The sequence below is a fragment of the Hyperolius riggenbachi genome, chromosome 3 (assembly GCF_040937935.1).
Source record: "Hyperolius riggenbachi isolate aHypRig1 chromosome 3, aHypRig1.pri, whole genome shotgun sequence".
NCBI lineage: Eukaryota > Metazoa > Chordata > Amphibia > Anura > Hyperoliidae > Hyperolius > Hyperolius riggenbachi.
Window position 1 is genome coordinate 183,069,871 of NC_090648.1, and position 27,746 is coordinate 183,097,616.

The 27,746-nt window shown below is 41.5% G+C and overlaps 2 protein-coding genes across 4 annotated transcripts in view; one reads left to right on the top strand and one right to left on the bottom strand.

Moving 5' to 3' along the window:
* FGF7 (fibroblast growth factor 7) overlaps nucleotides 1–2,742 on the bottom strand; it is a 134,631-nt gene extending 131,889 nt beyond the window's left edge. The window contains exons 1-2 of the mRNA XM_068275416.1: nucleotides 2,422–2,742; nucleotides 1,353–1,935 (exon numbers count right to left, since the gene is read on the bottom strand). Of these exons, the coding sequence (XP_068131517.1) occupies nucleotides 1,353–1,638 (286 nt within the window). The 5' untranslated portion in view covers nucleotides 1,639–1,935; nucleotides 2,422–2,742. The remainder of the gene's footprint in view (nucleotides 1–1,352; nucleotides 1,936–2,421) is intronic.
* Nucleotides 1–27,746, top strand: part of FAM227B (family with sequence similarity 227 member B) — a 468,573-nt gene that overhangs the window by 251,591 nt on the left and 189,236 nt on the right. The gene's annotated exons all lie outside the window — the stretch shown is intronic.

Genomic DNA, 27,746 nt, shown 5'->3' on the forward strand with positions numbered 1-27,746 from the left:
TCAAAGAACACAGTGTTAATATATCTGACAAATGACGTTCCATGGCTAGTTAGTTATTCCTGCATTCACAAAGTATAAACTTAATATCAGTACAGTGTAAATTGTATTATATTTGAAGAGTATATGTTTGATGATTATTGATTTGCTAGGAAAAGGCTTAAAATCCAGTTTAAATTGTATGTAAATACTAGTGACATTATAAATAAAGCACAGTAACAGTATCAACATATAATTTACATAACATACTAAAAGTCAAAGCTGATACAACTGTGTTGTACAGACAGCCCACTAATAAAGCAACAGCACTATTAACAAATATTTACAGCATGCCTTGTGTTCACATTGGGATTTCTTAATCTACTTTATGCCACCTAAAAAGTCACCTGTGAGGTTCCTATGGAATGATAACCTCATGGCAAGCACTCATGCCACAAAATATAATCAGCAAATAATTCTAAACAAATAGTACTAGTATATAATAAACCTTTGCAGCAAAACTAAGCAATTCTCAATTCAGAAACACTTTCCTACATTTGTTATACATTTTCATGTATAATATCACTAGGTTCATAAACAGAAAAAAAAACGCTAATTAAAATCACGTCATTGTATTTTTTAATCCTATATTTTACCATTCCCTAACATATGCTTGGATCTTACTCTCTTCTATATATTAGAACACCTATGTTAGTGTGTACACCCATAAAGTTGTATTGTGCATTCTGACCTCAATAAACTTCTCCATCTCTAAACTGTACATCCAGGCAGTTCAGTACCTTTCTACATCTGTCTCTTCTACCATCAGCTGTCTTCCTTTCCCTGCACCTTGGTTTCCGCTACTTCTTACACTCTACGGTAGTGTTAATAGTCAATCTTCTCATCCAGCCTCATTGACTTTCTAGAGAACTTGTCACTTAGTATGAGTTTATCCTTTTATGTACATTTTCAGTGAAACCCAGTAAGCGTATTTTTCCCCATTTTCCATTGCACAAAGCATGAAAGCTAATGAAGAAATCTCCTCTTTGACCCATATAAGTATTCCTACTTTTGAGTTACTTATCAGCACAAGCTGTAGTTAACTAATGGTTACCATATTTAAATTCACAACTAGCAAAGTTATTGCAACCAGTCTGCAGTGCATTATCTAAAATGATACATTTGTAAATCAATGCCAAATGTCTGTCCATGGGAATAAAGCACAAGTCTGGTTTATCTTGGATTATCCACATAATGCAGGGTGGATCAAGACCAACATCACAGTATAATGATATAATTATGTTCATTCATTGTCAAAGTATTTGCAGCCATACTTTGTAGCATGATAGTTAATGAAATGAGGGATGGTTACTTACTGTAGCTGTTGTTTGGGTCCTGTGTACCCTTCACATTACCACGTTTATCAATCCACAGATACCACTGCGTTCGACAAAAAAGTTTTCTTATTCTTACATCCCCACCCTCCATATAATCATAACTTCTGGTATGTCGCTCAGGGCTGGAACAGTTCACATTTGCAGCCATTTGCTCTGGAGACATGTCATTGCAAGCTAGTGTGAGTGTGCCCAGTAGAAAGATAATGTAAAGATATGGAATGTAGAGCAAAGTTGGCAGGATCCAAGTTAGTATCCATTTGCGCATTATAGTGCAGTGCTCTGGGTTTTCATGAACATCATAATGAAAATGAATTCTCAGGTAGATCTGTTTTTCTAGGTCCAGGACCTGATTGCACACTTTATGGTGAATGCAGATGAAATGACTGAAGATACCTCCAAGGCTTGTACTATTGTCTTGTGGCTATGCCATAAACTGTGGATGCCTCTGTAGTGTTCTGTCTCGTATCTTGCCGGTATCCTTAGAAGATCAGGATGGGACTGTCTTGGCAGTTGTAATATTCAAAACTGCTCGGTTTTACTGTTGAATGTAATTGCAAGAGGCCTGCAAAGATATGGTAAAGTTTATAGAGGATTTCTACAATGCAACCTCTGACAGCTGATACAATGCATGTGTGCTCCTATGCTAGCCAGTGTTCTCTGCAAGTCTTCTTCACTCTGACATGCTTTAAATTAGATATGTAGCAATAAGAGTATACCACTTACATAAGCAACACTGTAAGTGATAGGTTTTGCTACTGAATGACTGGGTTTCCATCCTTAAGTTCAGCATAGCCAGTATAGTGAAACATGGTGAGCAGGTACTGTTTTAGAAGCATGTCTTATGGAAAGCAGCATGCTGATCTGAGCTGAGCTGTCAGAAAAAGCTGGAGTACTTAAGCACTGTGTTACAGAGACATTTACTTACAAGAACTCCTAATGCTGTTAACAGCTGTCTGTTAATCCAGCAGCTCTCTTCACTGAATGCAGAAATAAAAGCCCTGCAGAAGTAGCACACCAATTATTTTGTTAAAAAGCAGAATGAACTTACTTGTTCCTGTTGATAACAGCTGGATGTACATGTATTCCATTTCTGTCGTCTGCTTTTTCCAACATGAGATTCTGCAGCAAACTGTTTCTCAACTCAGAAAATCTCCAGCACAATCCTAATTGTTTCCATAAATCAACACGCAAGAGGGGTCTTCTGTGTGTGTGTGTGTGTGTGTGTGTGTTGAGTCTGTTGTTGTTCAATGCTTTTCGATAAATACCTTTTGCTGACCTCACTTGGAAGCAATTAGATCTAACCACTCAGCAGCTGAAAGCACGAACAAGAAAGTTGAGCGATTCTCAGTGATCATCAGAGGGAGCTATGAGCATGTTTTATGCTCTCTTTTGTAAGGAGGGAGCAGCAGAAGCTTTCTGAGAAGGCTGGGAAGAACACTTGAAACTTTCATGAGAAATATATTACATCACAGGCAGAAAAAGTTCTTATAACATCAGTCACAGCTTGTCACACATTTTTATGTTTTCCAACAGTGTCATCATTTATTACTTATTGTCTATACACCTTTTTTGGGATACGTTTACTTCTGGATGGAGACAAATATATAGAAAGGTCAAAAATATTCTAAGCACAGCTAGAAAGTCCTATAAAACACATTTTAGTACTTTGCACTGCAGCTGGGAGCCTTGCAGCAGCATGCACTAATGTTATGGATAGTATACAGTATCCTTGTGTATATTTAAAGATCATGCAGAGAGTGTGGAATTATAATTAGAGTACATGGAGGAGCTTCAGAGATTAAGAACATTCCCTGGGTAAACCTGGTTCAAATCACAGTATCAGCTCTTCCTGTGATCTTTGTTTGTCATTGCATATAATAAAGTCCAGCAAGTAAACAGAGATTGCAAGTAAACAGAAGGCACTGAAAATACTGGACGGTCAGTTCAGTTACTGAGCCAAAACAGCATTTCTTTTTTCTAAACTAGTAATATTAATTCTATGTATTGAAGGATTTATTAGCATGTAATGCCATATGGTATGGCACATTTTAGCTTATGGTTTTATATATATAATACAAAGAATGGAGACCAGCATTTGCAAATAAAATAAAATGCAGTTTTGAATGAGTAACACATATGAGGCACAGCTCAATTTACCTTTTATTTTAGCATCCATTTAATGACATAATGGTCCACATGCAAATAACCATTTCTCCTGAGTTTTCTCCTAGGAGATACTTTTTCATCTTATAGTTAAAATAACTTTTTAGCACTTTGCAATTGAAAAAGTACCAAAAGTGGGTAAAAAAGTATTATCAAAATTATTTTGAGTATTTTCTTGCTTGCTTGGTGGTTTAAAAGCCTTTTTATTGACAATTTTGAAAATAAACCCCATAGGGGAAAACTAAGGAGAAAAGTTAATTGCATACTGTCCAATATCCCATATGCAATTAACTTTTTCTCCTGAGTTTTCTCCTAGGAGATAATTTTTCATCTTCTAATTAGATCAACTTTCCTGCTCTCTGCATCTGAAAAAGTACAGTCCAAATTATTTGGGGTATTTTCTTGCTTGTTAGTGGCTTAAAAGCCATTTTATTGATAAGGTGTGAAAATATCACCTAGGAGAAAACTTAGGAGAAAAAGTGAATCGGCATATGGCCCAATATCCACTTGAAAAAGTAGTTTCAGAAACAATAATTCAAATTCTATTGTGTATTGACTGAATAGAAGTATTGCTATTGTGTTTATTTTCTTGTTTTATTTCATATTTTGCATCACTTGGATTTGGTGTTTCTCTGTTAGTTTTACATTTACATACAGTGAGATGCCTGTCAAAGTACAGTTGCGATTTGTGAAAAAAAAGTTGATATAACAGATTGAAATACAGCTGTGCACATCGTGGTGGTAGACATAATTATACCCTGATTAAATTCCAACTGCACTACACAATTTCTAATTTTAAACTTTCTACACATTGAATAAAGCCCAGGATTAATGACAAGAGCCAGCAGCCACAGTTCTTGAGAACTCCCACGATACTTGTCTCTGTCATTTGATACAGACATAAGATAGCAACCACTGGTTTGCAGGTCTTTCCAAGAAACTTTCAAACTAGCCGTATTTGTTAATTGCAAGGTCACCTTTTGTCTGCCTTCAAATAAAGTTGTCAGAATAAAGATAATGATCTTTATGGGTATATCTTTATGGGCATAGAACAGCCTCGGGGCTGTGTTTGGTGCACAACTATACAACTAAAATGCTGTGTTTTGACTAGGAATCTGAATTAAGACCTAATTTATCTTTTTCATTTCTTGCATCACCACAGATATTTTTGCCCATAGCACTCAAATCTTTTGCATAATTTTGGAGCTATGTTTACACGGCAACACATTAGATGGCACACAGACAGGTTGCTTCTCCAGTTTTATTATGTGTAGAGAGAAAGATGCAACAGCCTGAACTGTTCACATTCCCACGCTGAGCCAAACTACCTTCATCTTTCAGCTCCCTGGTTTCTCACTCCACAAACAGCCACCCCAAACACCTGGACCACCCAGGTCAGGCTTTTCCTGCAAAGGGCTACTTGAAACAAAGTATGGTGATATGTTAAAGAAACTGAAAGTGGACACACACACACACACACACACACACACACTTTTATTGCTATTGTTATGTGAGATTTTGCATCCTTCACTGTAATAATAATAATAATTGTATAAATGCTGCAATTTCTACATTCTTTTGTAGACTTGACTAATATTCCAATTTAAAGAGACACTGAAGCGAAAAAAAAATATGATATAGTGAATTGGTTGTGTACTATGAATAATTACTAGAAGATTAGCAGCAAAGAAAATATTCTCGTACTTTTATTTTCAGGTATATAGTGTTTTTTCTAACATTGCATCATTCTATAATATGTGCAGATTACACAACACTCAGCATTCAAAATGAGTCTTTCAGAGCAGTCTGTGAAGTAATGACCTCTCCTCTAGCAGAGGAAAAGTAAATAGTCCAGGAACAGTTGGGATAATAAAAGTCAGATAACAGCCCTCTCCACGACTAACTTAGTCGGAGAGCTTAAAGAGGATCTGTAACATCAAAAGATCCCCTGGGGGGTACTCACCTCGGGTGGGGGAAGCCTCCGGATCCTAATGAGGCTTCCCACGCCGTCCTCCGTCCCTCAGGGGTCTCGCTGCAGCTCTCCAAGAATAACGACGTCAATATTTACCTTCCTGGCTCCTACGCAGGCGCTCTGACGGCTGTCGGCTCGGAACTACACGGAAATACCCGATCGCCGTCGGGTCTGCTCTACTGCGCAGGCGCAAGTTTCCGGCGCCTGCGCAGTAGAGCGGACCCGACTGAGATCGGGTATTTCCGTGTAGTCCGGAGCCGAGAGCAGCCACAGCGCCCCCGCTGGAGCCTGCAAAGGTAAATATTGAACTGACAGTCGGCTCTGTCGCCGGCGGTTCGGAGGGCTGCAGCGAGACTCCCGTGGGACAGAGGACGGCGTGGGAAGCCTCATTAGGATCCGGAGGCTTCCCCCACCCGAGGTGAGTACCCCCCAGGGGATCTTTTTGACGTTACAGAGTCTCTTTAATGGCTTGTTTGCATAGAGATAACTGGAGTTTCTCAACTCTTCCTGTACTGAAAACAATTACACTGATGTATCTGATCTTAATGTTTTATTTCTTAGCTGTGCTACACATACAAATCATAATATCATCATTTTTTTTTCGCTTCAGTGTCTCTTTAAAAGCCAAGTAAAAATACAATTGGAACGCTTATTGAGCAAAGTGCTGAAAGGTACCTTTTTCTTTTAAGTAAGGCTTCTGCAGCTCATTAAAATGTATTCAATTTTGTTTGGGTGATCCCATCAGTTGAAGGAGTCGACGGCAAGCACAGCAGTGTAGCAGGAAGCCTGCTGCTTGATTTGCATCATCTAGCTATTCAAAATGCAAGTGCAGTAAGGCACAAAGGGGAAACGCAGCGCAGCTTAATGACAGGAGCGCAAGTTCAGTGCACGCTATGCTGCAGTAGTGCAGCTGGTGTGCACAGGTTAACTTACTCTCTCTTCTCCGAACTAACGCCCACTCCACTAAACCCGCTCTGAGCTCCGGCGCATCCAGTGACGCCATCCCAGCACTTTGATTGGCCCAATAGGCTACCTGTCAAGTGACAGGAGCCGTTAGTTTGGAGGAGCGAGCTTAAGTTAACGAGCACACACTAGCTGCACTACTGCAACATAGTGTGGGCTGTGCTTGAGCTCCTGTCTTTAAGATGCGCTGCTTTAGCAGCACAGCTTGATGAATCTGCCCCATAGAGAACTCTTCCAAAAGATTCCACAGTGATGTAATGGATAGCACTTTTGCCATTCAGTGCTCAAGTCCTGTGTCTAAATCTTGGCTAGGCCATTGTCTGCATTGGATATTTTCCCTGTGTTTGTTTGAGTTTCTTCTGGCACTCGGATTCCCTACCACAGCTCAAGAACATACTGATAAGTTAATTTTTCCCCCCAGAACTTGGCTTTATCCTATTGTAAATTAGACTGTGCTTCTCGGAGGGAAAGTTAGTGACATGACTATGTACCTTGTAAAGTGCTGTGGAAGAGATCAGCACTATACAAATACATGACCATATACATTAGATTACACATACAAATAAATCAGAATTGGTGGTGTTTTTTTTCTTTTTGGACTGTTGCTGGATATGCCTGGGAATTACATCTGTCCCAATCATCTGGTTTTCAGTTTGCTGAGCTACTCTGTTTGTCCTCATACAGACATTAAAACAAATGACACTCAAAATATTCCTTTATCATATGTATGGGTAACAGTGGGATGTCAGCATATGCAGCTGCCCAAGCATGGGGGAATAACAAATGACCATGTCTGAGTTTTCAGCCAATTGCTTATGCATTTCCCACAATGGGAATCCTCCTGCACCTGTGTCCCTCTTCTATGTACAATGTTGTTTAGGCACGCAGAGTATGTATGTAGGCTGATGGCAATATTCTGAGGACTGAAGACAATATTCCCATGCTACTTTACAGATTCTGGATATTATCTAATCTGTCGCCTGCTGATAAGAAATCATGATGTAAATACATTTATTGAAACAACACATATTTGTTTAGTTTTTCTGATCTTTTCAAACCAAATGTCCCTTGAAATGTGTTGATGTTTGCTGTACTGTATGGACCTTTTTTTGTCTTGGTCTGCTGATTTTCAGATTAGCCATGTACTGCAGGGTAGGACCGGGCCAAAGCAGAGGCTCCAGCCTCTGGGAGCAGGGCTGTGAGTGTGTGGTAGAGTGACCCGACATCTATCCTCTATCCCTCTCCTCAGGCTTCCCTCTTGCCACTGTGTGGCACCGGCAGCATATGCTCTCTAGCTCCTCCTCCCTATGCACTCCACATCCTCCTACACATACTCCCACACACAGGGTTACAGAGCACATTGGGCAACGTGCAGCTCACAATCCTCCACTTTCAAGTGCTGGAGGTCTTGTCTGTTTTCTCTGTTGTGTTGTGCTCTGTGCTTCCTGCTTCTCAGTTTGGGCTCAAGCGCCTGATCTGAGAAGCAGGAAGTACAGAGCAGCAACACTACAGAGAAGACAAAGTGGATCCTCCAGATATTGGCTTCCACCCAGATTTAATTAGTTTAGTAAATGTATGACCCGCTTACCTATTTAGTTTAAATGGCTGTAAAGTATGTCTGAGGTACAGTGGAACCTTGGTTTGCGAGCATATTTCATTCCAGAAACGTACTTGTAATCAAAATCACTCCTATATCAAAGTGAATTTCTCCGTAAGGATTAATGAAAAATCAATCCACACTGAACCAAAAACATTTATAGAAAAATATTTAATACAAAGTACTGTATGAAGTTTAACCATCAGTCAGCCCGCAGGTGTTTTCTTCAGGATAGAAGCATTTTTCCCCATGTCAGCGCCTCTCCCATTCATTTGACAATAACTTTATCACTAATCATCACACGTAAATGATCCATATCTTGTTTTTTTGCACCACAAATTAAGCTTTTTGGGAGTAATATTTGTTTTCAGTAATTACTTTATTTTGTATGCATTTATAGGCAAATACACACACACAAAAAAAGATAAAATACACTATTTCTTCAATTCCACCCCCTATAGTTTTGAAATAAGTAATGCTACTATAAATAAAACCCACTCATTCTATTTGCCTATTAGTACAGACTAACCAGCCAGCTCATGGTGACCCAGAACTCATTGGAGTGTGTAAGGGACTACAATGGTCCTAAAAGCCCCTTTACTAAAATGCTAAGAAAAACAAAAGTTTGCTTTCTTAAAACAGAAAGAATTTGCGATAATTCAGGTTGGAGTGAGCTTGAGATGTCTCCCAGTGCATCACTGCTGAATATATGCAAATAACCATTGTTACCCTTAGAAGCTAAACACACCTCCAGAACCGCTGGAATGCAATGAGTTCTGGGTCACCATGAGCGTGCTGGTTAGTCTGTACCTCTCGGTGTTACAAGCCCTATTCCTTAGAGCCAAATTAATCCATGCCATGCACTGATGAGGATCAAACAATCCGAAACAGTCTGTATGCATGTTGGATTATTATGACTCTGTACAAATTAACAAACTAACACATCATTGCATTCCAGCGGTTCTGGAGGTGTGTTTAGCTTCTAAGGGTAACAATGGTTAATTTGCATATATTCAGCAGTGATGCACTGGGAGACATCTCAAGCTCACTCCAACCTGAATTATCGCAAATTCTTTCTGTTTTAAGAAAGCAAACTTTTGATTTTATTTGCCTATTAGTCCCGGCTATCACAACATTTAAATTATGTTCCTAGTACAATGTATGGTGACAAGATATTATTTGGAAATAAAGGTGTATTTTCTCTGTGTTTTTTTTTGTGTCCCATCAATTGGAAGCCCTTATGTACTAAAATAACAGTAATATACCCTCATGACATACATGTTAAAAAAAGGGAAGTTCCTAAGGCAACTATTTATGGGATTTTTTTACGTTTTTTTTAAATTTGTTTGCTGGGTAACTGGGGTGGGGGAAGGGGGCTTTGGAAGTGATTTAATTGTAATATTTTTTTTAATAAATAAAATCTGTGCAGTGTAATTTAACTTTTAATTTAACTTGATGGTGATTGAAACACTCCCTGGATTGCCAGGAAGTGTTTTTGTTTTCCTGTTGATTCACGTTTATTCTTATGAATGGACATAGCCCCTGACTGAGGTCATGTCCATTCATTACAGGCAATGCGATTGGTTCCGAGAAGCTTTGCTTCGCTTCCCTAAATGCCGAAACATAAAACCGCCAGAGTGCACAGGGCCGGGTCCCCGAGACCCCCGCGGGTATTGCTGCTTGCAAACTGGATGAGAATACTCGTCCACTTTGCCATTAGCTGCACCTACCTGGACGAGAATACTTGTCCAGATAGGCTTAAGTGGCTAAAAAGACTTTCACTAGAACAGAATCATTGCTATTAACCTTTTTTGTGTGTGAATTTAACAAAAAACGTATCCAATGACAGTGGTTTTTGCCTACTTTTAAGGATTTTATGGAAATGTGACATTGTACAGTCCCTACACTCAAATTAAGTACAATCCTGCAGGGTCAAAGCGAAAAAAACCATCGACTCAGTTGTGATTACGGAACATGTATATACATTCTGTGCTTGTATATCAAGATGTTGCTTGCTTATCAAGTCAAAATACCATTATACTATATACCATATCTTTGCTTGTCTTGCAAAGCGCTCATAAATCAAGTTACTCGGCAATATTATTATTATGATTTATACACAGTCAAACCATGGATTGAGTCTTTGGTTGTGGAAGTCTCTGTGATGGAGGAAGTCATTAGTTAAAAGGACTTGTGAATGGGTATTTTAAAATTGATTTATTTGGGATCAGCTAATCAAGAAGTTGGTATAAATGAAAAACTAGCTCTTTCAATGGATGCTTACACAGGATAGGAACATATTTGTGCCTGGTGTTGGGGTTTAAGAAGCATGGAATTAGGTTCCCTGAAATTACATAAAGGTAGTTCTGCTATCCTTTGATATGTAAGTAAAGAAGCATGGCCGTCAAAGATGTGTGCTAGGACATTTGTCTTATGAAATCATTATATTTGCATATGTAATAGAAGTATAGGTCTACAATTTCTCTGAATCCACTAAGATATTAAGAAGATTAAAATGGGCCATGTGTGTGACCAAGCTTAATATCTCTTTCTTGTGATTGTTGGGTAGCTGTATCCTTGTCCATTATGTACAAACACATTTTTGACCATGTCTGTAACATTTCAATTTTACTCAAGCCCATGCTGGTTGTTTTGTTTCGATTAACTATAGACCATTTTAACTTTCATAAAATAAATGTACAATTTTGGCAATACACTTCCTTTGTTTCTTCGGCCACAGGAAGTGTGTGCTAGAGAGCCTCACTTCCTACTTTGCTGTCAGCCAGAAGGATATTACTGTACATTGACGCGGGAATCCCTGAAGGCTGTTTTTGGCTTTGCGGTTTGATGCGATCTTGGCATCGCACCTTAATGCTAATGCTGGTTAGCAGTGTGAAACCAGCCTCAAATATTTGCTCAATTTAGGCCCTGGATACCTGAAGGATTTTCTGCAACTGCATTGCACCTCCCACAACTTCAGATCAACAGGATCGAATAACTTGGTCAGTCCCGAGAGGCAACTTCAAAACCTTTGGAGCCAGTGCCTTCTGTCATGCTATTCCTAGCCTTTGGAACACCCTACCACACCCAATCAAGGCAGCTCCAACTGTGGAGACATTTAAATGCAAACTGAATAGCCACATGTTTAGTCTGGCATTTATAAACACAAAACTTTTCATCTGTAACACATTCCACCTTGCAACTATATATTTATATGAGACATATCTAAGTGCTTTTAGCCTATGGCAGAAAGCATTTTAGTTGTGTTATTGTTGTTAATATATCAGTGTTACATAAGTTTTTTTTGTGCAAATATATTGTTCTTAAAAAAAAAACATAAGACATATCAATTGGCAGCTGTCCATGAATTTCCAAAACTGACTAAGATGGGAACAGTAATTAGCTTTATTATTACATTTATACAGGATCTAAGGGAGTGATCAGCAGCTGGTATTGACATTGCCATCTGCCATTTACTGCTAGTAATACTTTTAAATGGCTGTGTTTTATACAAACTCTCACTAAAGTGAGTATTAAGGATTACATTTTGTAAATATGTTATTATTCTGTATCTTTTCATGGAAGATGGAACAACACAGAATATATAACACTTTATGTACAGTAGTTTATGTACAAATTGTATAACAGTGTAAATTTGCTGTCCCATCAAAATAACTCAACCCACAGCCATAAATGTCTTAAACGCTGGCAGAAAAATGTTAAAATTGTGCCCAATGTTTTTTTTTTGTGCCCACCATCCTTTTCCAGCACTGTTTTAACCCTGTTAAGCAATTGAGTTCTCTACAGCTTCACAGGTTACCACTGGTATCCTCTTCTCCATGACGACATCACAAAACTGGCGGATATTCGAGATCTTGTTCTACTCCACCTTCCATTTGAGGATGCCCCACTGATAGTCAATAGAGGTTAGGTCTAATGACATGCTTGGCCAGTCCAACACCATTACCCTTAGTTCTTTATCAAGGCAGGGGTCTTCTTGGAAGTGTGTTTGGGGTCGTTATCATGTTGTAAGTTTCTGAAGGGAGGGGATAATGCTCTGCTTCAGCATGTCACAGTAAATGTTGGCATTCATGGTTCCCTTAAAGAGAACCTGAGGTGTGTTTGAAGAATGTTATCTACATACAGAGGCTGGATCTGCCTATACAGCCCAGCCTCTGTTGGTATTCCAAACCCCCCTAATGTCCCCCTGCACTCTGCAATCAGACATAGATCACAGCCGTGCTGTGCGTGCTGTGTTTACATCTGTAGTGTCAGTCTCGGCTGCTCCCCCGCCTCCTGCAGAGCTCCGGTCCCTGCCCCCTCCCTTCCTTCTAGTGGGGAGGGAAGGGAGGCAGGTGGCGACCGGAGTTCTGCAGGAGGTGGGAGAGCAGCAGACTGACACTATAGAGAAAAACACAGCCCGCTGCGACACGCTGTGTGTCGACAGCGAGGCTGTGATTTATGAGGGATTGCAGAGTGCAGGGAGACCTTAGGGGGGGTTGGGATAGCGACAGAGGCTGGGCTGTATAGGCAGATCCAGCCTCTGTATGCAGATAACATTCTTCAAACCCACCTCGGGTTCTCTTTAATAAACTGTAGCTCCCCAGTGCCGGGAGCACTCATGCAAACTACGACACTCCCACCACCACGCATGACTGTAGGCAAGACACACTTGTCATTGTACTCCTCACCTGGTTGCTGCCACACACACACTTCACACCATTTGAGAGGAATGTTTGTTATTAATCCGCTGTATGGTCTTGTTTCATTTTTTCCAAAGATGTGATTTTCATATGACTTTGCTTACACCCTGAGTCTCAGTGATGTAAAAAATATATGTGCCAAATTTCAAGAAGATTGGATAATATATAGGGGTTGCACACATTGACCACTTTTATCTCAAACTAGTGACATTTCTAACATTGAAGTACTTTGCAATAATGGGCTTCTCATGCATTTCTTTCACTTTCGCAGGTACAGTATGCTCTTGTTCTAGTAAACTCTGATATAGTAAACATTCAGGTGTAGTAAACCAATGTCCAGGTTCCGGCCAAGCACCATTATAAGTATGTGGGAGTAATGCCTAATATAGTAAACTCTGATATAATAGAACTTCTGTTATAGTAAACCTGTTTTTTTTTTTGGCCCCTGCGGTATTCTGTATCCAGCTATAGTGGAAAGTAGGCGGGCACATTGGTCATATGTCAGTAGAGGACCCATGAGCTGTAGTTGGTGGGCAGGCTGGCAGAAAATTGTAGCCTGCTCACTAACTACACACTACTCTGGGCCTGCATGGATTACCTCAAAAGTACCAGCTGGTCCAAATGGCACACTAATCACATTAGGTTTATAGAGGATCTTTTGGATCCAACAGATAATCAACTACTTTCATTTGATTCTCTAAAAGAAAAGCACCATATGGACAACTCTTACTTCCTGCAATATATGCAAATAAGGAATTTCCTTTGATCTCTCTCACCAACCTTAACATTCCCTAAAAAATCGGAACTAGAGGTAATATGGGAAATGGGCCCACAACAATGAGGACTAATTTCTAGCCTATATACCTGGATAAATGCTCCTATTCGTAAAACAGTAAATTTTTGGCATAATTATATGAAGTATTGGGATGATGAATGTGGTACTCAAACTACCCTGGAAACTTGGTCTAAAATATGGGTCAACGCGGCCAAAACCTCTATCTGTGTAACCAAAAAGGAAAATATATATAAAATAATGCTAATGTGGTATAGGACTCCAGTTAAGCTGCACAAGTGGTTTTCAGCGGTCTCTCCACTTTGTTGGAGGGAATGCGGTAAGCCTTGATCCCTATTCCATATCTTTTGGGATTGCCCCCATATTAAGAACTTCTGGGCGGATGTTATCCAACTCATATTCCAACATACCAATCTAGTAGTTCCCAATGATCCCTGGTACTGTATCCTGTCAAAACCCATCCCAAAAGTAAAATCACACGCTCAACGTTTGTTAAATCACTATCTCACAGCTGCCAGATGTTTAATTGCTAAACACTGGAGAGATCCTAACACCCCATCTAGAGCTGAGGTTCTGACTAAGTTGACCCATGTTTATAGGATGGAATTGCTTACTGCTAGATTAACAGATAAACAATTACAATTTGATAAAATTTGGGGAGTATCTAGCTTCCACGCTTCTATTTGAATAGTCGCCGCAGTTAACCTCCTGGTTTAATTTACCATCTAGTGGTTACATAGTTACATAGTGTTACATAGTTATTTTGGCTGAAAAAAGACATACGTCCATCGAGTTCAACCAGTACAAAGTAAACTCCAGCCCGTCCCCCACATACCCCTGTTGATCCAGAGGAAGGCGAAAAAAACCCCACCAGGCATGGTCCAATTAGCTCCAAATGGGAAAAATTCCTTCCTGACTCCAGATGGCAATCAGATAAAATCCCTGGATCAACATCATTAGGCATAACCTAGTAATTGTAGCCATGGATGTCTTTCAACGCAAGGAAAGCATCTAAGCCCCCTTTAAATGCAGGTATAGAGTTTGCCATAACGACTTCCTGTGGCAATGCATTCCACATCTTAACCACTCTTACTGTAAAGAACCCTTTCCTAAATAAATGGCTAAAACGTTTTTCCTCCATGCGCAGCTCATGTCCTCTAGTCCTTTGAGAAGGCCTAGGGACAAAAAGCTCATCCGCTAAGCTATTATATTGCCCTCTAATGTATTTATACATGTTAATTAGATCTCCTCTAAGGCGTCTTTTCTCTAGACTAAATAAACCCAGTTTATCTAACCTTTCTTGGTAAGCGAGACCTTCCATCCCACGTATCAATTTTGTAGCTCGTCTCTGCACCTGCTCTAAAACTGCAATATCTTTTTTGTAATGTGGTGCCCAGAACTGAATTCCATATTCCAGATGTGGCCTTACTAGAGAGTTAAACGGGCAATATTATGCTAGCATCTCGAGTTTTTATTTCCCTTTTAATGCATCCCAAAATTTTGTTCGCTTTAGCTGCAGCGGCTTGGCATTGAGTACGATTATTTAACTTGTTGTCGATGAGTACTCCTAAGTCCTTCTCCAAGTTTGATGTTCCCAACTGTATCCCATTTATTTTGTATGGTGCTAGACCATTGGTACGACCAAAATGCATGACTTTACATTTGTCAACATTGAATTTCATCTGCCATGTATGTGCCCATATAGCCATCCTATCCAGATCCTGTTGCAATATGACACTATCTTCCTGAGAGTTGATGATTCTGCACAATTTTGTATCATCTGCAAAAATAGCAACATTGCTCACTACTGCATCTACTAGGTCATTAATAAATAAATTGAAGAGCACTGGACCCAGTACAGACCCCTGTGGGACCCCACTGCTAACAGTCTCCCATTTTGAGTACGATCCATTGACCACAACTCTTTGTTTTCTGTCCATTAGCCAGTTCCCTATCCATGCACACAAACTCTTCCCCAGTCCTTGCATCCTCAACTTTTGCACCAGACTTCTGTGGGGAACAGTGTCGAAGGCCTTTGCAAAGTCCAAGTATATCACATCTACAGCATTCCCAATATCCATATTAGCATTCACTACCTCATAAAAGCTGAGCATGTTAGTCAAACAGGACCTGTCTTTAGTAAACCCATGTTGATGCTGAGAAATAAGATTTTCTACTATGAAGTCATGTATAGTATCTCTTAGTAACCCCTCAAATAGTTTGCATACAACTGATGTTAAGCTTACAGGTCTATAATTTCCTGGATCAGATTTTTTGCCCTTCTTAAATAATGGGAAAACGTGGGCTGTACGCCAATCCACTGGGACTCTGCTAGTTGCAAGAGAGTCACAAAAGATAAGATAAAGGGGCTTAGCTATAACTGAACTTAATTCTCTTAGGACCCGAGGATGCATGCCATCCGGGCCAGGTGCCTTGTCTATTTTTAATTTATTTAGTCTTGCCTTTACTTCTTCCTGCGTTAAGTATTTAATATTACAGTTAGAAGATTGAGACTCTTCTGCCTCTGTAATTTGCAACAGTGCTGTTTCCTTTGTGAAGACAGAAGCAAAGAAAGCATTTAATAACTCTGCCTTACCTTGGTCGTCCACCATTGAGTTCCCACCCTCATCCTTTAGGATTCCTATACAGTCAACCTTTCTTTTTTTAGAGTTGATGTACTTGTAAAACTTTTTTGGGTTAGATTTGATATCCCTAGCGATTTGATTTTCAGCTTCGATCTTTGCCAGCCTAATTTCTTTTTTACAATTTTTATTGCACTCCTTATAATTGCTTAGTGCAGCCTCAGTCCCCTCCTGTTTTAGGACCTTATAGGCATTCTTTTTCCTCTTCATTTTATCCCTAACCTTTCTATTCATCCATAGAGGCCTTTTTTTATTCCTAGACATTTTGTTTCCATATGGGATATACATACTACAATATTGATTGAGAATACGTTTAAAAGCTTGCCATTTCCCTTCAGTGTCGTCCCCTTGTAGTACATTATCCCAGTTCACCAAACTTAGTGCCTGCCTAATTTGATTGAACTTTGCTTTTCTAAAATTCATAGTTTTAGTGGTCCCGCTGCCCCGTGGCCTATCAGTCACCAGATCAAACGTTATCATGTTGTGATCACTATTTCCCAAATGTTCTTGAACCTGCACATTTGATACATTATCTGGTCTATTAGAAATGATCAGATCCAGTAACGCATTCCCCCTAGTTGGTTCCGTTACCATTTGAGTCAAGTAATTGTCCTGTAGTGCTGCCAGAAATCTGCTGCTTTTACCAGAATGGGTAGCCTCAATACCCCAGTCAATGTCTGGAAAGTTGAAGTCGCCCATAATTATGACCTCGTTTTTACTTGCAGCTTTTTCAATCTGCTGTAGTAATCGCAGTTCTGCAGCTTCATTAATAAGAGGTGGTCTGTAGCATACCCCAATAAGCAATTGGCAACTTTTATTTCCACCATCAATATTTACCCAAACGGACTCCACATCTTCGCAATCTTCCTCCATCTCATCGTTGAGGACAGCTGTAAAAGAATTCTTAACAAAGAGACAAACCCCTCCACCTTTTTTCCCTGTTCTATCCCTCCTAAACACATTGTATCCTTTTAAATTAGCTATCCAGTCATGGCTTTCATCCATCCATGTCTCGGTCATTCCCACAATGTCATAGCCTTTGTCATTCAGAATGAACTCTAGTTCGTCTATTTTATTTGCAAGGCTCCGAGCATTGGTTACCATGCACTTTATATTTTTACCAACACATTTACCAATTTTGTTTACACGAAATGGGCTACTTGAAGTTTTACCAACCTCCTTAATCTTTACACTGTCTCCACCCCCCTCTCCACCCCCCATAATGTTAGGCTCCCACTGTCTTTTTACCTTATCTTGTCTACATATTGAGACTTTATCCTCCCGCCTCCCCCCAGATCCTAGGTTGTATCAGGATACTTGGTTGTATTCCCACCCTGACTCACTTTCTTTCTCTCTCTCTTTCCTTATGTGGAGTCAGGTACTTCACGTCAGATTTTCTCCTTTCTACTTTCTCTTCTTTACCCTTTTTTCTCCATCTTTCTCTTTTATCCTCTACTTTTCTTTAGGTAAGATATATCATGGATTGGTCACTTGCAATATGGTTGGGCCACTTGCAGCATTGGCAAAGGGGAGCACTGGTATGTGAGTGCGGTAGGTTCCCGCACCCAGCAACACCCCATTTTTCACTGGCCTATCGGGTTTACTGTCCTTGTTTGATTTTGTTAGGACTGCTTATTATATTATACTCAATTGATAACTGTTACTGTTAATATACTGCATGTATTCTTTGGTATTTTGCTTCTCCACCAATGATGACCAAATAATCTGTATGCTTTATACTATTTCTACTTATAAAATAAAAATTTTAAATACGAAAAAAGTAGCAGCTGGGGAGACCTATGCTTCCTGTTTAACCTGCTGCCTTATTACTGAGGGAAATGCTTATAATTTGTGACTTACTTGTGCATGGCTGCAATGCTACAGTATCATCCAGGCTGTACAGAAATGTAGACAGAGGAGCACACTAGCAGTACTGTACCTGCATTAAATGGTGAGACCTATGCTCCCTGTGCAAACTGTTGCTTGCAAATCCCTGTATATTGAGCACTGTGCATTTTGATCTAGCTTAAACATTGTCTGTGCTCGCTTGCTAAAGCTTTGAAAATGAAAAATTACTCCAAATTATTAACGGAATTAAGATACAGTACTATAGTATACTTTATGTGCTTTAGTATGGTAATTTTACTAACTACTTTGCCTGCTCCCTTGGAGTTTACTATAAAAGGATTCTACTGCAAGTGAACTATAAAATGGGAACCAAAAGAGAAATTTGGCTGCTAAAAAATATGTCTGGTGGTGAGTTTTTAGGAGCTCGGCTCCCTTCAAAGGATCAGTACTTTTTAGTTTTTATTTATTATCAAAAGGAACTAAAAGAAACCCTTTTAGATGCTGCTAAATCTACCAGTACTAAACTACAGGAAGTGTGAACGAAGACTGAGAGGAATATCCGTACTGGTATACAGAAGCTGTACAAAGAATACCAAAATCTTGGTAAAGAGAAATTGAGAAACGCTGATAAAGCAAATGTGAAACGGGAGATTTGGAAAGATGATCTTGTCAAGTTATTTCATATTTCCCCGCAAAAAGTGATGGACATGACTAGTGTATCACAAGAAGATAAAGAAATTCTTAGGTCACAAATTGAAGATCATATGAGCTTGTCAATGGGTGCAGTAGACAAGGTTTTCACCTTAAACATAAGAACTAAGTGTACAAAACCAGAAAAAAGATGCATATAAACATTACAAAGCTATTGCTGAAATCAATAAGACCGGTATATTGAAAGACTCAATTCCATCATCAGCAGCACCTAGTGATGAAGACACCGAGTTTTCTCCTCCAGCAATAAAAAAACTATGTTCAAGTCATATATTAAAACCTCTTGATCACACCCTCACATCTACTTTTAATTGAGAATAGCTCTCTATTCGACAAGCAAGTACTTAAGGTGGTCAATGATACCGTAGAAAGAGGAATTGATGTACAGTAGAAAAAGGAGAAAGCGGTGCACCACTTCTTTAAAGTCCCTTTATTCAGAATCAGCTTTATTCGCCAAGTACGACAGATGCCGCACCTGGCATTATTTGTGGACACATGGCAATTGGCATCAGCTCTGAAGAAGCTGATCTAGCCAGCGAAACAGCTGTCAGGTACTTGATACCCCCACTGCTCTGTACCTGCTCTGATCCTGCTATTCCCAACCTGGAATAAAGGGATTTTTAAAGAAGTTGTGCTTTCTCCTTTTTCTACTGGACATCGATAAGCAATCTTGGATGTGCATGCTTCATCTCACTGCTCCGGTGTTTCCACCCTGCTGCATTTGGTGACAGGTACTGTTTTCTTCTCCTTTAATAGAAAGAGGAACTGCTCTGATAAAAAAAGTTTAACAAATTTGTCAGAGACGAAGAACAAAAAGCAATGCTTGTTGAGGGTGGTCGAGCATGACAGAAAAGTTGTCGCCAAGTGGACAAAAGAAGGGATTGCATTATTCAAATAAGTTAAGTTAATTAATTTAACGCATGTTTTACTTATTGTCAGGAATATAGCAGCTAGTTATGATGCTGATAATGTTAAGAATAATACAGGAACATATTTCTTTTTCTGACTGTATCATGTGGGATTGTCTGTTAGCCAGTCTGGCTTTGAAGGCTGGCAGCTGGCTTCCTGGAGTTCCTTATATAATGTAAATTAACTCTGCATTCAATGGCAAGCAAGGGGAGCCATTGTCTGCTCCTAATTGGGAATGAGGTAATTAGGAAACACTTAATCAGACAGTTGCTTGAAGCCTATACAGGTGGTCTGACCCTGTTGTCTGAATACTGTCTCAGAGGTGTATTGTGCTTGGGAGCAATTGTCACCTGGACTGGCTGCAGTATGCTTTGACACAGCTCGCAACTGCCTGAGCCAGGCATTTGCATATGACATCCTTCTGGAATGTTGAAAGCCTTGCTCAAGTTGTCACCTGGGGATGGGAAATCTCTGTAAACATCAAAAGTGTACAGGAAAAACCTGGGGAAGTTTGCATATCACAGAAGGGGGATGACAAACTGAACAATCAGGGTGCTCAGCAGACAGTGATGTCACACATTGGGGAAATTGCATTAGATTATGGGACGGAACATCTATTGCCCGAGGCCCCAAATCGGGCTATAAAACAGCAGCTAGGAGAGTCACAACTAGTTCCAGGAGATAGCAACAACGCTAGAACTTCCCCGGCTACTGGCCGGGACTGCGTTCTCCCGCAAACAACGTTTAGACCTTCAAGTTGGTAACGTTTTGATCCCCGTTTATTTTTATGCAAATATCCTTGTGTGTATCTTTGTAACTTTTATCCTTGTAACTTTTACTGCTTTTGTAAATCTTTTGTATATATGATTTTCTGCATTGTTCCTTTTTTTTCGTGGAATATTAAATTGTTATTTAATAAGTTTGATTTCTGCTGTACTAAACTAACACTCATAGCCTAGAAGAGACTGTAGTGTAACTGTGTATAAGTCCATGCCTGATTTTACATTTGAGCAACCCTACCGTATGAGATTGTATGGGCACTGTTGCGCTCGACAGCAGAGTGGCTAACAGTATCGTTCAGAACGACTGTTAGTGGTTTTGCTGCACCACAGTGTAACTTGCATTACAAGTTAGTGCCTGATTGTGCCGTGTTACTGTACAACTGTACTGTGTGTGTGTGTGCATTGCGTTCCGGTATTCGGCCTAAAGCGCAAAGCTGACCCGAATACGAAAACGCGGATTGCATGAGCACCCGAAAGCAGAGTGGACGTGTCTAGCAACAGCTAGTGGTGGCAGTGAGAAGTGTTCTGAGGGGTCCCAGCCTTGCTTTAGCTTGACTAAGGCTGCTTCCCCTCTCGATCGGGTTAAACCCGCAGTCGGGAACCGTATACGCAGGCGTGCCGCGGGACGGTTCCTGACACCTATCATACTACCTATTAATTTTACTGTATAGTTTTAAGTTTGTGACTTCTAGTTTTCCCAATAAAAGTACATAATTAACCACTTGATGACCCACCCTTTACCCCCCCTTAAGGACCAGCGCTGTTTTTAGTGATCTGTGCTGGGTGGGCTCTGCAGCCCCCAGCACAGATCAGGGTGCAGGCAGAGCGACCAGATCGCCCCCCCTTCCCCCCCCCCCATGGGGATGATGTGCAGGGGGGGTCTGATCGCTCCTGCCTGCCTGAGGTTTGCGGGGGGGGGGGCACCTCAAAGCCCCCCTCCGCAGCGAAATTCCCCCCCTCCCTCTCCTACCTGTCATCTCCGGTGATCCGGGCTGCACAGGACGCTATCCGTCCTGTGCAGCCAGTAACAGGACGTCCCCTGTCACATGGCGGCGATCCCCGGCCACTGATTGGCCGGGGATCGCCGATCTGCCTTACGGCGCAGCTGCGCAGCAGCGCCGTACAATGTAAACAAAGGAGACCTATGTCTCCTACGTTTACATTTAGTCTGCGAGCCGCAATCAGCAGCTCGCAGGCTATTCACGGAGACCCGCTCCGTGATCTGACAGGAAACGGCCGCTCGCGCGAGCGGCCTTTCCTGATTAATTAGGGAGGCACCTGGCGACGCAGATCTGCATCGCTGGTCCTCCAGCTACCACTTTGCCGCCGCACGGTATGAGTGTGAGGTCGGCAAGTGGTTAATATTGAAATATCACATTATTTGCCTACTTTTACAAAACTGATCAAACTGTGCAACCTCTAAATATTATCCAATCTTCTTGAAATGTGGCATATATATATCTTTTACACCACTGAGACCCGGGGCATAAGCAAAGTCTGCAAACATTTTATATTTTATTTTTTGACTTACAAAATTAAACACCCATACTGCAGCTCAGTTTCAGGGTGTTGGCAATCTTCTTTTAGCCTAAACCATCTTTATGTACAGCAACAAATCTTTTTTTATATAGTCTCTTGAAACTGAGCGGGAACACACCACATAGGGTGGAGACTGTGTTGGACATTGGGGCATAGCAACTATAAAGAAAGCAGAAGTTCCACCAGGCACTACATCATGTAAGTTAATCATATTTATTTTTAAAAAGTCTCTAAATACCTGTATGCCATTAGACAAGCAAAAGTCGCATGGCCGTCACTTTTTGACTCCCCTGAATTCATGCTGCTTTTTGCGATAGGAGGCAGGGATGAGCTGCACATTCCACTCCTTCTAATCAAGATCCAGTTGGGGAATAGTCGCCATGACCAAGCTGCTTCTCAACCATTTTCTTCTCGTGGTCAGTGATGGGGAGGAAGCAGGGTTTGGATGGCACTCTCCAAACTGTGCAGAACCTGTCAATAAAGAGCCTGAAAATAAGAGCTTACTTATTATTACAGTGTTAGAAGTTCTATCTGTGGTTTCATAACTGCTATTTTTGAATACTTGTGTGTATATATATATATATATATATACACATTTAACTTACATGACTAGTGAGAAAGTAAAGGAGAGTGAAGGAGTTGCTCGTTTAACGAAACTATATACTGGAAAGAGGCTTTAATTTACATTGAGTTTTTCTTATATGTACAGCAGGGATGAGAAAGTGAGAATAAGATTGTTTCCTCTGCCACAGAATTGAACCAGCATGTTTGTGGGTGTAGGTTGCAACAGAGAGGGTTAACCTACCTATTTTGTCACCTTTTGGCGATGCGTTGTGCACTGCTAGAGAGCAGTCTGCAACATATTAGCGAGAGGCATCAGTATAGGTAAATTAAATCTCTTGGCAGTGGTCCATGTCTACTAACATACTGGTTCAGTTTGTGGTGGGAGAAACTGAATTATGCTCTTCTCTAATGACTAGTGACTGGCCATATAACATAACTCATTGTATTGTAATGTAATTTGAAGAAGTGTTTTTTTTTAACCTGCTGGGCATTCTGATTCCCGCGACCTGGTTTTTTTCGCCCGATTTTTTTTTTATATCATGTAGCTAGCCTAGCGCTAGCTACATGATTCTCCCCTTGCTGGCCTTTCCCTCCCACCCTTCGATCACGCCCATAAGGAAATCCCATCCTTAACGGGATTTCCTTTAGGGCTTCCCCTGTCGCCATGGCGATGAACGGAGTGACGTCATCGATGTCATGACGTCACAGGGACTCCCGATCCATCCCAAAGCACAGCCTCGCAGCGATTGGCCAGGCTGCGCACAGGGTCTGTGGGGGGGACCCTCTTTCATGTCGGGTAGCGGCGGATCAGCGGCGAGCGGCGGCGATCGGGGCAAACACACAGCCAGCAAAGTGCTAGCTGCGTGTTTGAAAAAGAAATCATCAAAATCGGCCCAGCGGGGCCTGAGCGGTGCCCTTTAGCGTCTCTGGACGAGCTCAGCTCGTCCAAAACACTAGAGAGGTTAAAGAACAAGAGCTATGTCCCTCACAGTATGCATCAAAAATGCTGAGCTCTGTAAGGGCTGGTTCACAAGGGCTTCTGCTGAGCTTTTGCTCGGCGCCACGTTCAAACGCCGGCGTTTAAACGACAGTGTTTAGACGATAGCTTTTGAGGGCTTTTGGGAAACGTTCAAGGTTAGTAGTTCTGGTCTCTGCTATTGTTTCCTGGCGTTTACCGCCTCTAAAAGCAACATGTTGCTTTCGGGACTAGACACAACGCCGGGATCTACCGCCAGGCTTTCATGAAAGCCTGCAAAAGCCAGCTCTAAACTTGAATGGGACGGTGGTAGATTCCAAAAAACGCCTCTTTAAATGCCACAAAAAAATGCCCGTGTGAACCAGCCCTTAGTGACCAGAGCCTGGTGCAGTCAGTAGGTATGGCAGTAATCAGCAGGAAAAAAAACTAATGGTAATCGCAAAAGGCGAAATGTGGTATCAAGATCCAAAAAATGTTCTCTTTCTCTATCCTGCACAGAATATAACCGCTGAAATTTTAGGCTCTGATATTTATAGAATGTTAGGCATATACAGGTATCATGCAGTATATTAAAGTGTACCTGAAGGGAAAAAGTGTCCCAAATGGATACATAGCTCAGTCCAGGGAAATCTCTGGATAATCCAGAGGTTTCCCTGTTCCCTTCATCTCCACCGACCAGCATCGGAACCCCCTAAACCTCTTCAACAAGGGCTTGACAAACAGTGCATGCTGCCGCACGGCATAGGACACCTGCACAGTAAAATGGAGCTGATTAGGCTGCATGGTACTGCACAGGTGTGAAGTGTCCTGCGCAGTGTGGCTGCACTCCTTCACAGTTGGCAGCCACAAACTTTCAGATGGTCTCTACGTCCAGTGACACCATTTTTGTATTTTTTTTCTTTATTATTTTTATTCTGTATGTTTTGCAGAAGTGTCTATTAAGTTTGCTTTACTGATGTAAAGACAAGTTGCAGCAGCAGCTGACCCAAGTTCAGATTAACATCTGTTATTTGCTGTTGCTTTTTGCAACAAGCCGAATAATGCAAAGTATGCCCTAACCAAAAATGATCATGTGAAATAAATAACATTTTACTATAAAAATGCTCATTTTTTATGTCCAACAAGACAAGACACTCATTTGGTTTTATTCTATGGACTCACTGTTGTTATATATATATATATATATATATATATATATATATATATATATATATATATATATATCCTCTATAATAAAATCCCTGTGTCCGTGCGCTGTCCCTGTGTAGCGTTGTCCGTGCTGAACCATTGTGCGCATGTGCAACACTACACAGGGATAGCGTGGGACCAGGGGGCCGGGCGTGCGGGCGTGCGGTGGGTCAGCGGATGCACGCATGCACGGTGACACTGCGGCGAAGAGTGGGAGGGGAGTGGAGGAGGTGGGAAGGGAGGAGAGGGGAGGTGGGAAGGGAGGAGAGGGGAGGTGGGAGGGGAGTGGAGGAGAGGGGATGGGTATCCGACACAGACCTAGAGCCCGTTTTTAAATGGGCTTTAGGTCACCTAGTATATATATATATTTGCGTGTGTGTGTTAATGCCCTCACAGGCACGGTTCTTTGTTATTGTCTGATTATGTTAGGTTCATAATCTAATATAACAATTTGCTTTTATCCTGAACTATAAGCTTTTGTTGCATTAATCAAATCCCTTAATTCTCTGTGAATGCTGAAAGCCCTTTTGCCCATCTTTTAAACAAGTCAAGCATGGTGAACTAATTCTTATTACATCCCACAACGACAATATCAGAAAAAGAAAGTTGGTTAACAGGTTCTAGAACCTTGAAGGCTGAAATAGATATAACAGCTTTCACCAGCTGGTGTATAAAATCCCCCATACCTGCATTGCATATAAGTTACTTTCTCAAGGTAGGGGAAGAGCTTAACACTTTACAAGCAATCTATAGCATGGGAAAGGAAATTCACCTGATTTGCTCCCCGCCCGTAAGCTGAGACAAACTTAGCTCAAAGCAGACTCCTTTGAAAGAGGATAGCATCTCTCTTCCCATTCCAGTGGTTGAAAAATTAGAAACATACCATTCCTAAATGTACAACTGTACAGTCAATGACAGTGCCTCAGGTCAAACCAGAAGGCGTACTGTATGTATATGTTACTAACCGAGATCAAAGAATAACAAGTTATCTAGTCACTACCAACAACATATAGAAAAGAAAAGCGCCTCTATAGTGAATTAAAAGCTTCCTTTAATTCAAGACGCAACAAACATTACACTTACTAGAAGTAAGGATTCAAAAAGTATGTAAGAGGCCGCCCCTGTCAACTCCTCCTTCCTGGACTCTGACTAGGACCTGAGATCGCTGAAGAGAAACTCCGGCATCTATGGTAAACTCCGGCGTCTATATGTTGTCTACAGTGCACCTGACTGGAACCACCCAGCGGAAAGGCAGCATTATAGTGCACTTGTAAAGCCTACATCCAAGAATTCTCCTGAAATCACTCATCCATCCCAGGATCAGCAATGCAAGATTACTTGCTTCTGTTTATAGCTACCTAGTCACTACCATCTTGACTAACTTGTACTTGAGGTTAACAAGAGTTAAAAGAGCACCAATAAGGTCTCTGATCAGCAATGCAGACACAGCATAGTGCATTATTAATTATAGTATAGTGATGATACACTGCATGAGAGCGAGAGGCTACACAGCAACAGGCTGGTACTTTATCCTGGGATATCTCTGTTGTCATATCTCATGACCCCCATTTTAATGGGTTTCCATATACTATAGGGGTGGATCTTCAGAAGTAAACAAACGTCTAAATTGCTGCCGCACGGTAGTGTTGGGCGAACAGTGTTCGCCACTGTTCGGGTTCTGCAGAACATCACCCTGTTCGGGTGATGTTCGAGTTCGGCCGAACACCTGATGGTGTTCGGCCAAACTGTTCGGCCATATGGCCGAACTAAGACCGCATGGCCGAACGTTACCCAAACGTTCGGCTAGCGCTGTGATTGGCCGAACGGGTCACGTGGTTCGGACCCGAACGCGCTCTGATTGGCCGAACGGGTCACGTGGTTCGGGTAAATAAATACCCGATCCACGTCATTTCTCCGCCATTTGTCTGTGGGTTTAGCTTTGGGTAGGCAGGCAGGGTAGTTCTCTCCCCAGCCAGGCTAGCCAGGGTCCCCCGGTCATTGTGTCGCTGCTGGGAATAGTAGTACACCGCTCAGCCACACTATATAGCATTGTGTTTACTGCCACTCTGTGTGTCTGCTGGGAACAGTAGTACACCGCTCACCCTGTATAGCATTGTGCTCTGTGTCGCTGCTGGGAATAGTAGTACACCGCTCACCCACCACTGTATAGCATTGTGTTTACTGCCACTCTGTGTGTTTGCTGGGAACAGTAGTACACCGCTCACCCTGTATAGCATTGTGCTCTGTGTCGCTGCTGGGAATAGTAGTACACCGCTCAGCCACACTATATAGCATTGTGTTTACTGCCACTCTGTGTGTCTGCAGGGAACAGTAGTACACCGCTCACCCTGTATAGCATTGTGCTCTGTGTCGCTGCTGGGAATAGTAGTACACCGCTCACCCACACTATATAGCATTGTGTTTACTGCCACTCTGTGTGTCTGCTGGGAACAGTAGTACACCGCTCACCCTGTATAGCATTGTGCTCTGTGTCGCTGCTGGGAATAGTAGTACACCGCTCAGCCACACTATATAGCATTGTGTTTACTGCCACTCTGTGTGTCTGCTGGGAACAGTAGTACACCGCTCACCCTGTATAGCATTGTGCTCTGTGTCGCTGCTGGGAATAGTAGTACACCGCTCAGCCACACTATATAGCATTGTGTTTACTGCCACTCTGTGTCGCTGCTGGGAACAGTAGTACATCGCTCACCCACCACTGCATAGCATTGTGTTTACTGCCACTCTGTGTCTCTGCTGGGAACAGTAGTACACCGCTCACCCACCACTGTATAGCATTGTGCTCTGTGTCGCTGCTGGGAACAGTAGTACACCGCTCAGCCACACTATATAGCATTGTGTTTACTGCCACCCTGCGCCTCCTCCTGTTCCATCACGTGTGCTGCTGCTGGGTTAGCGTTGCCGGTCCCTGTTTATGGAACCTCTTATCTTTATTACATTTATGACTGCATGGCGGCAAAAAGCATGCTATCCGCACGCTTCTTGTCCTCATGCAAGGCCTG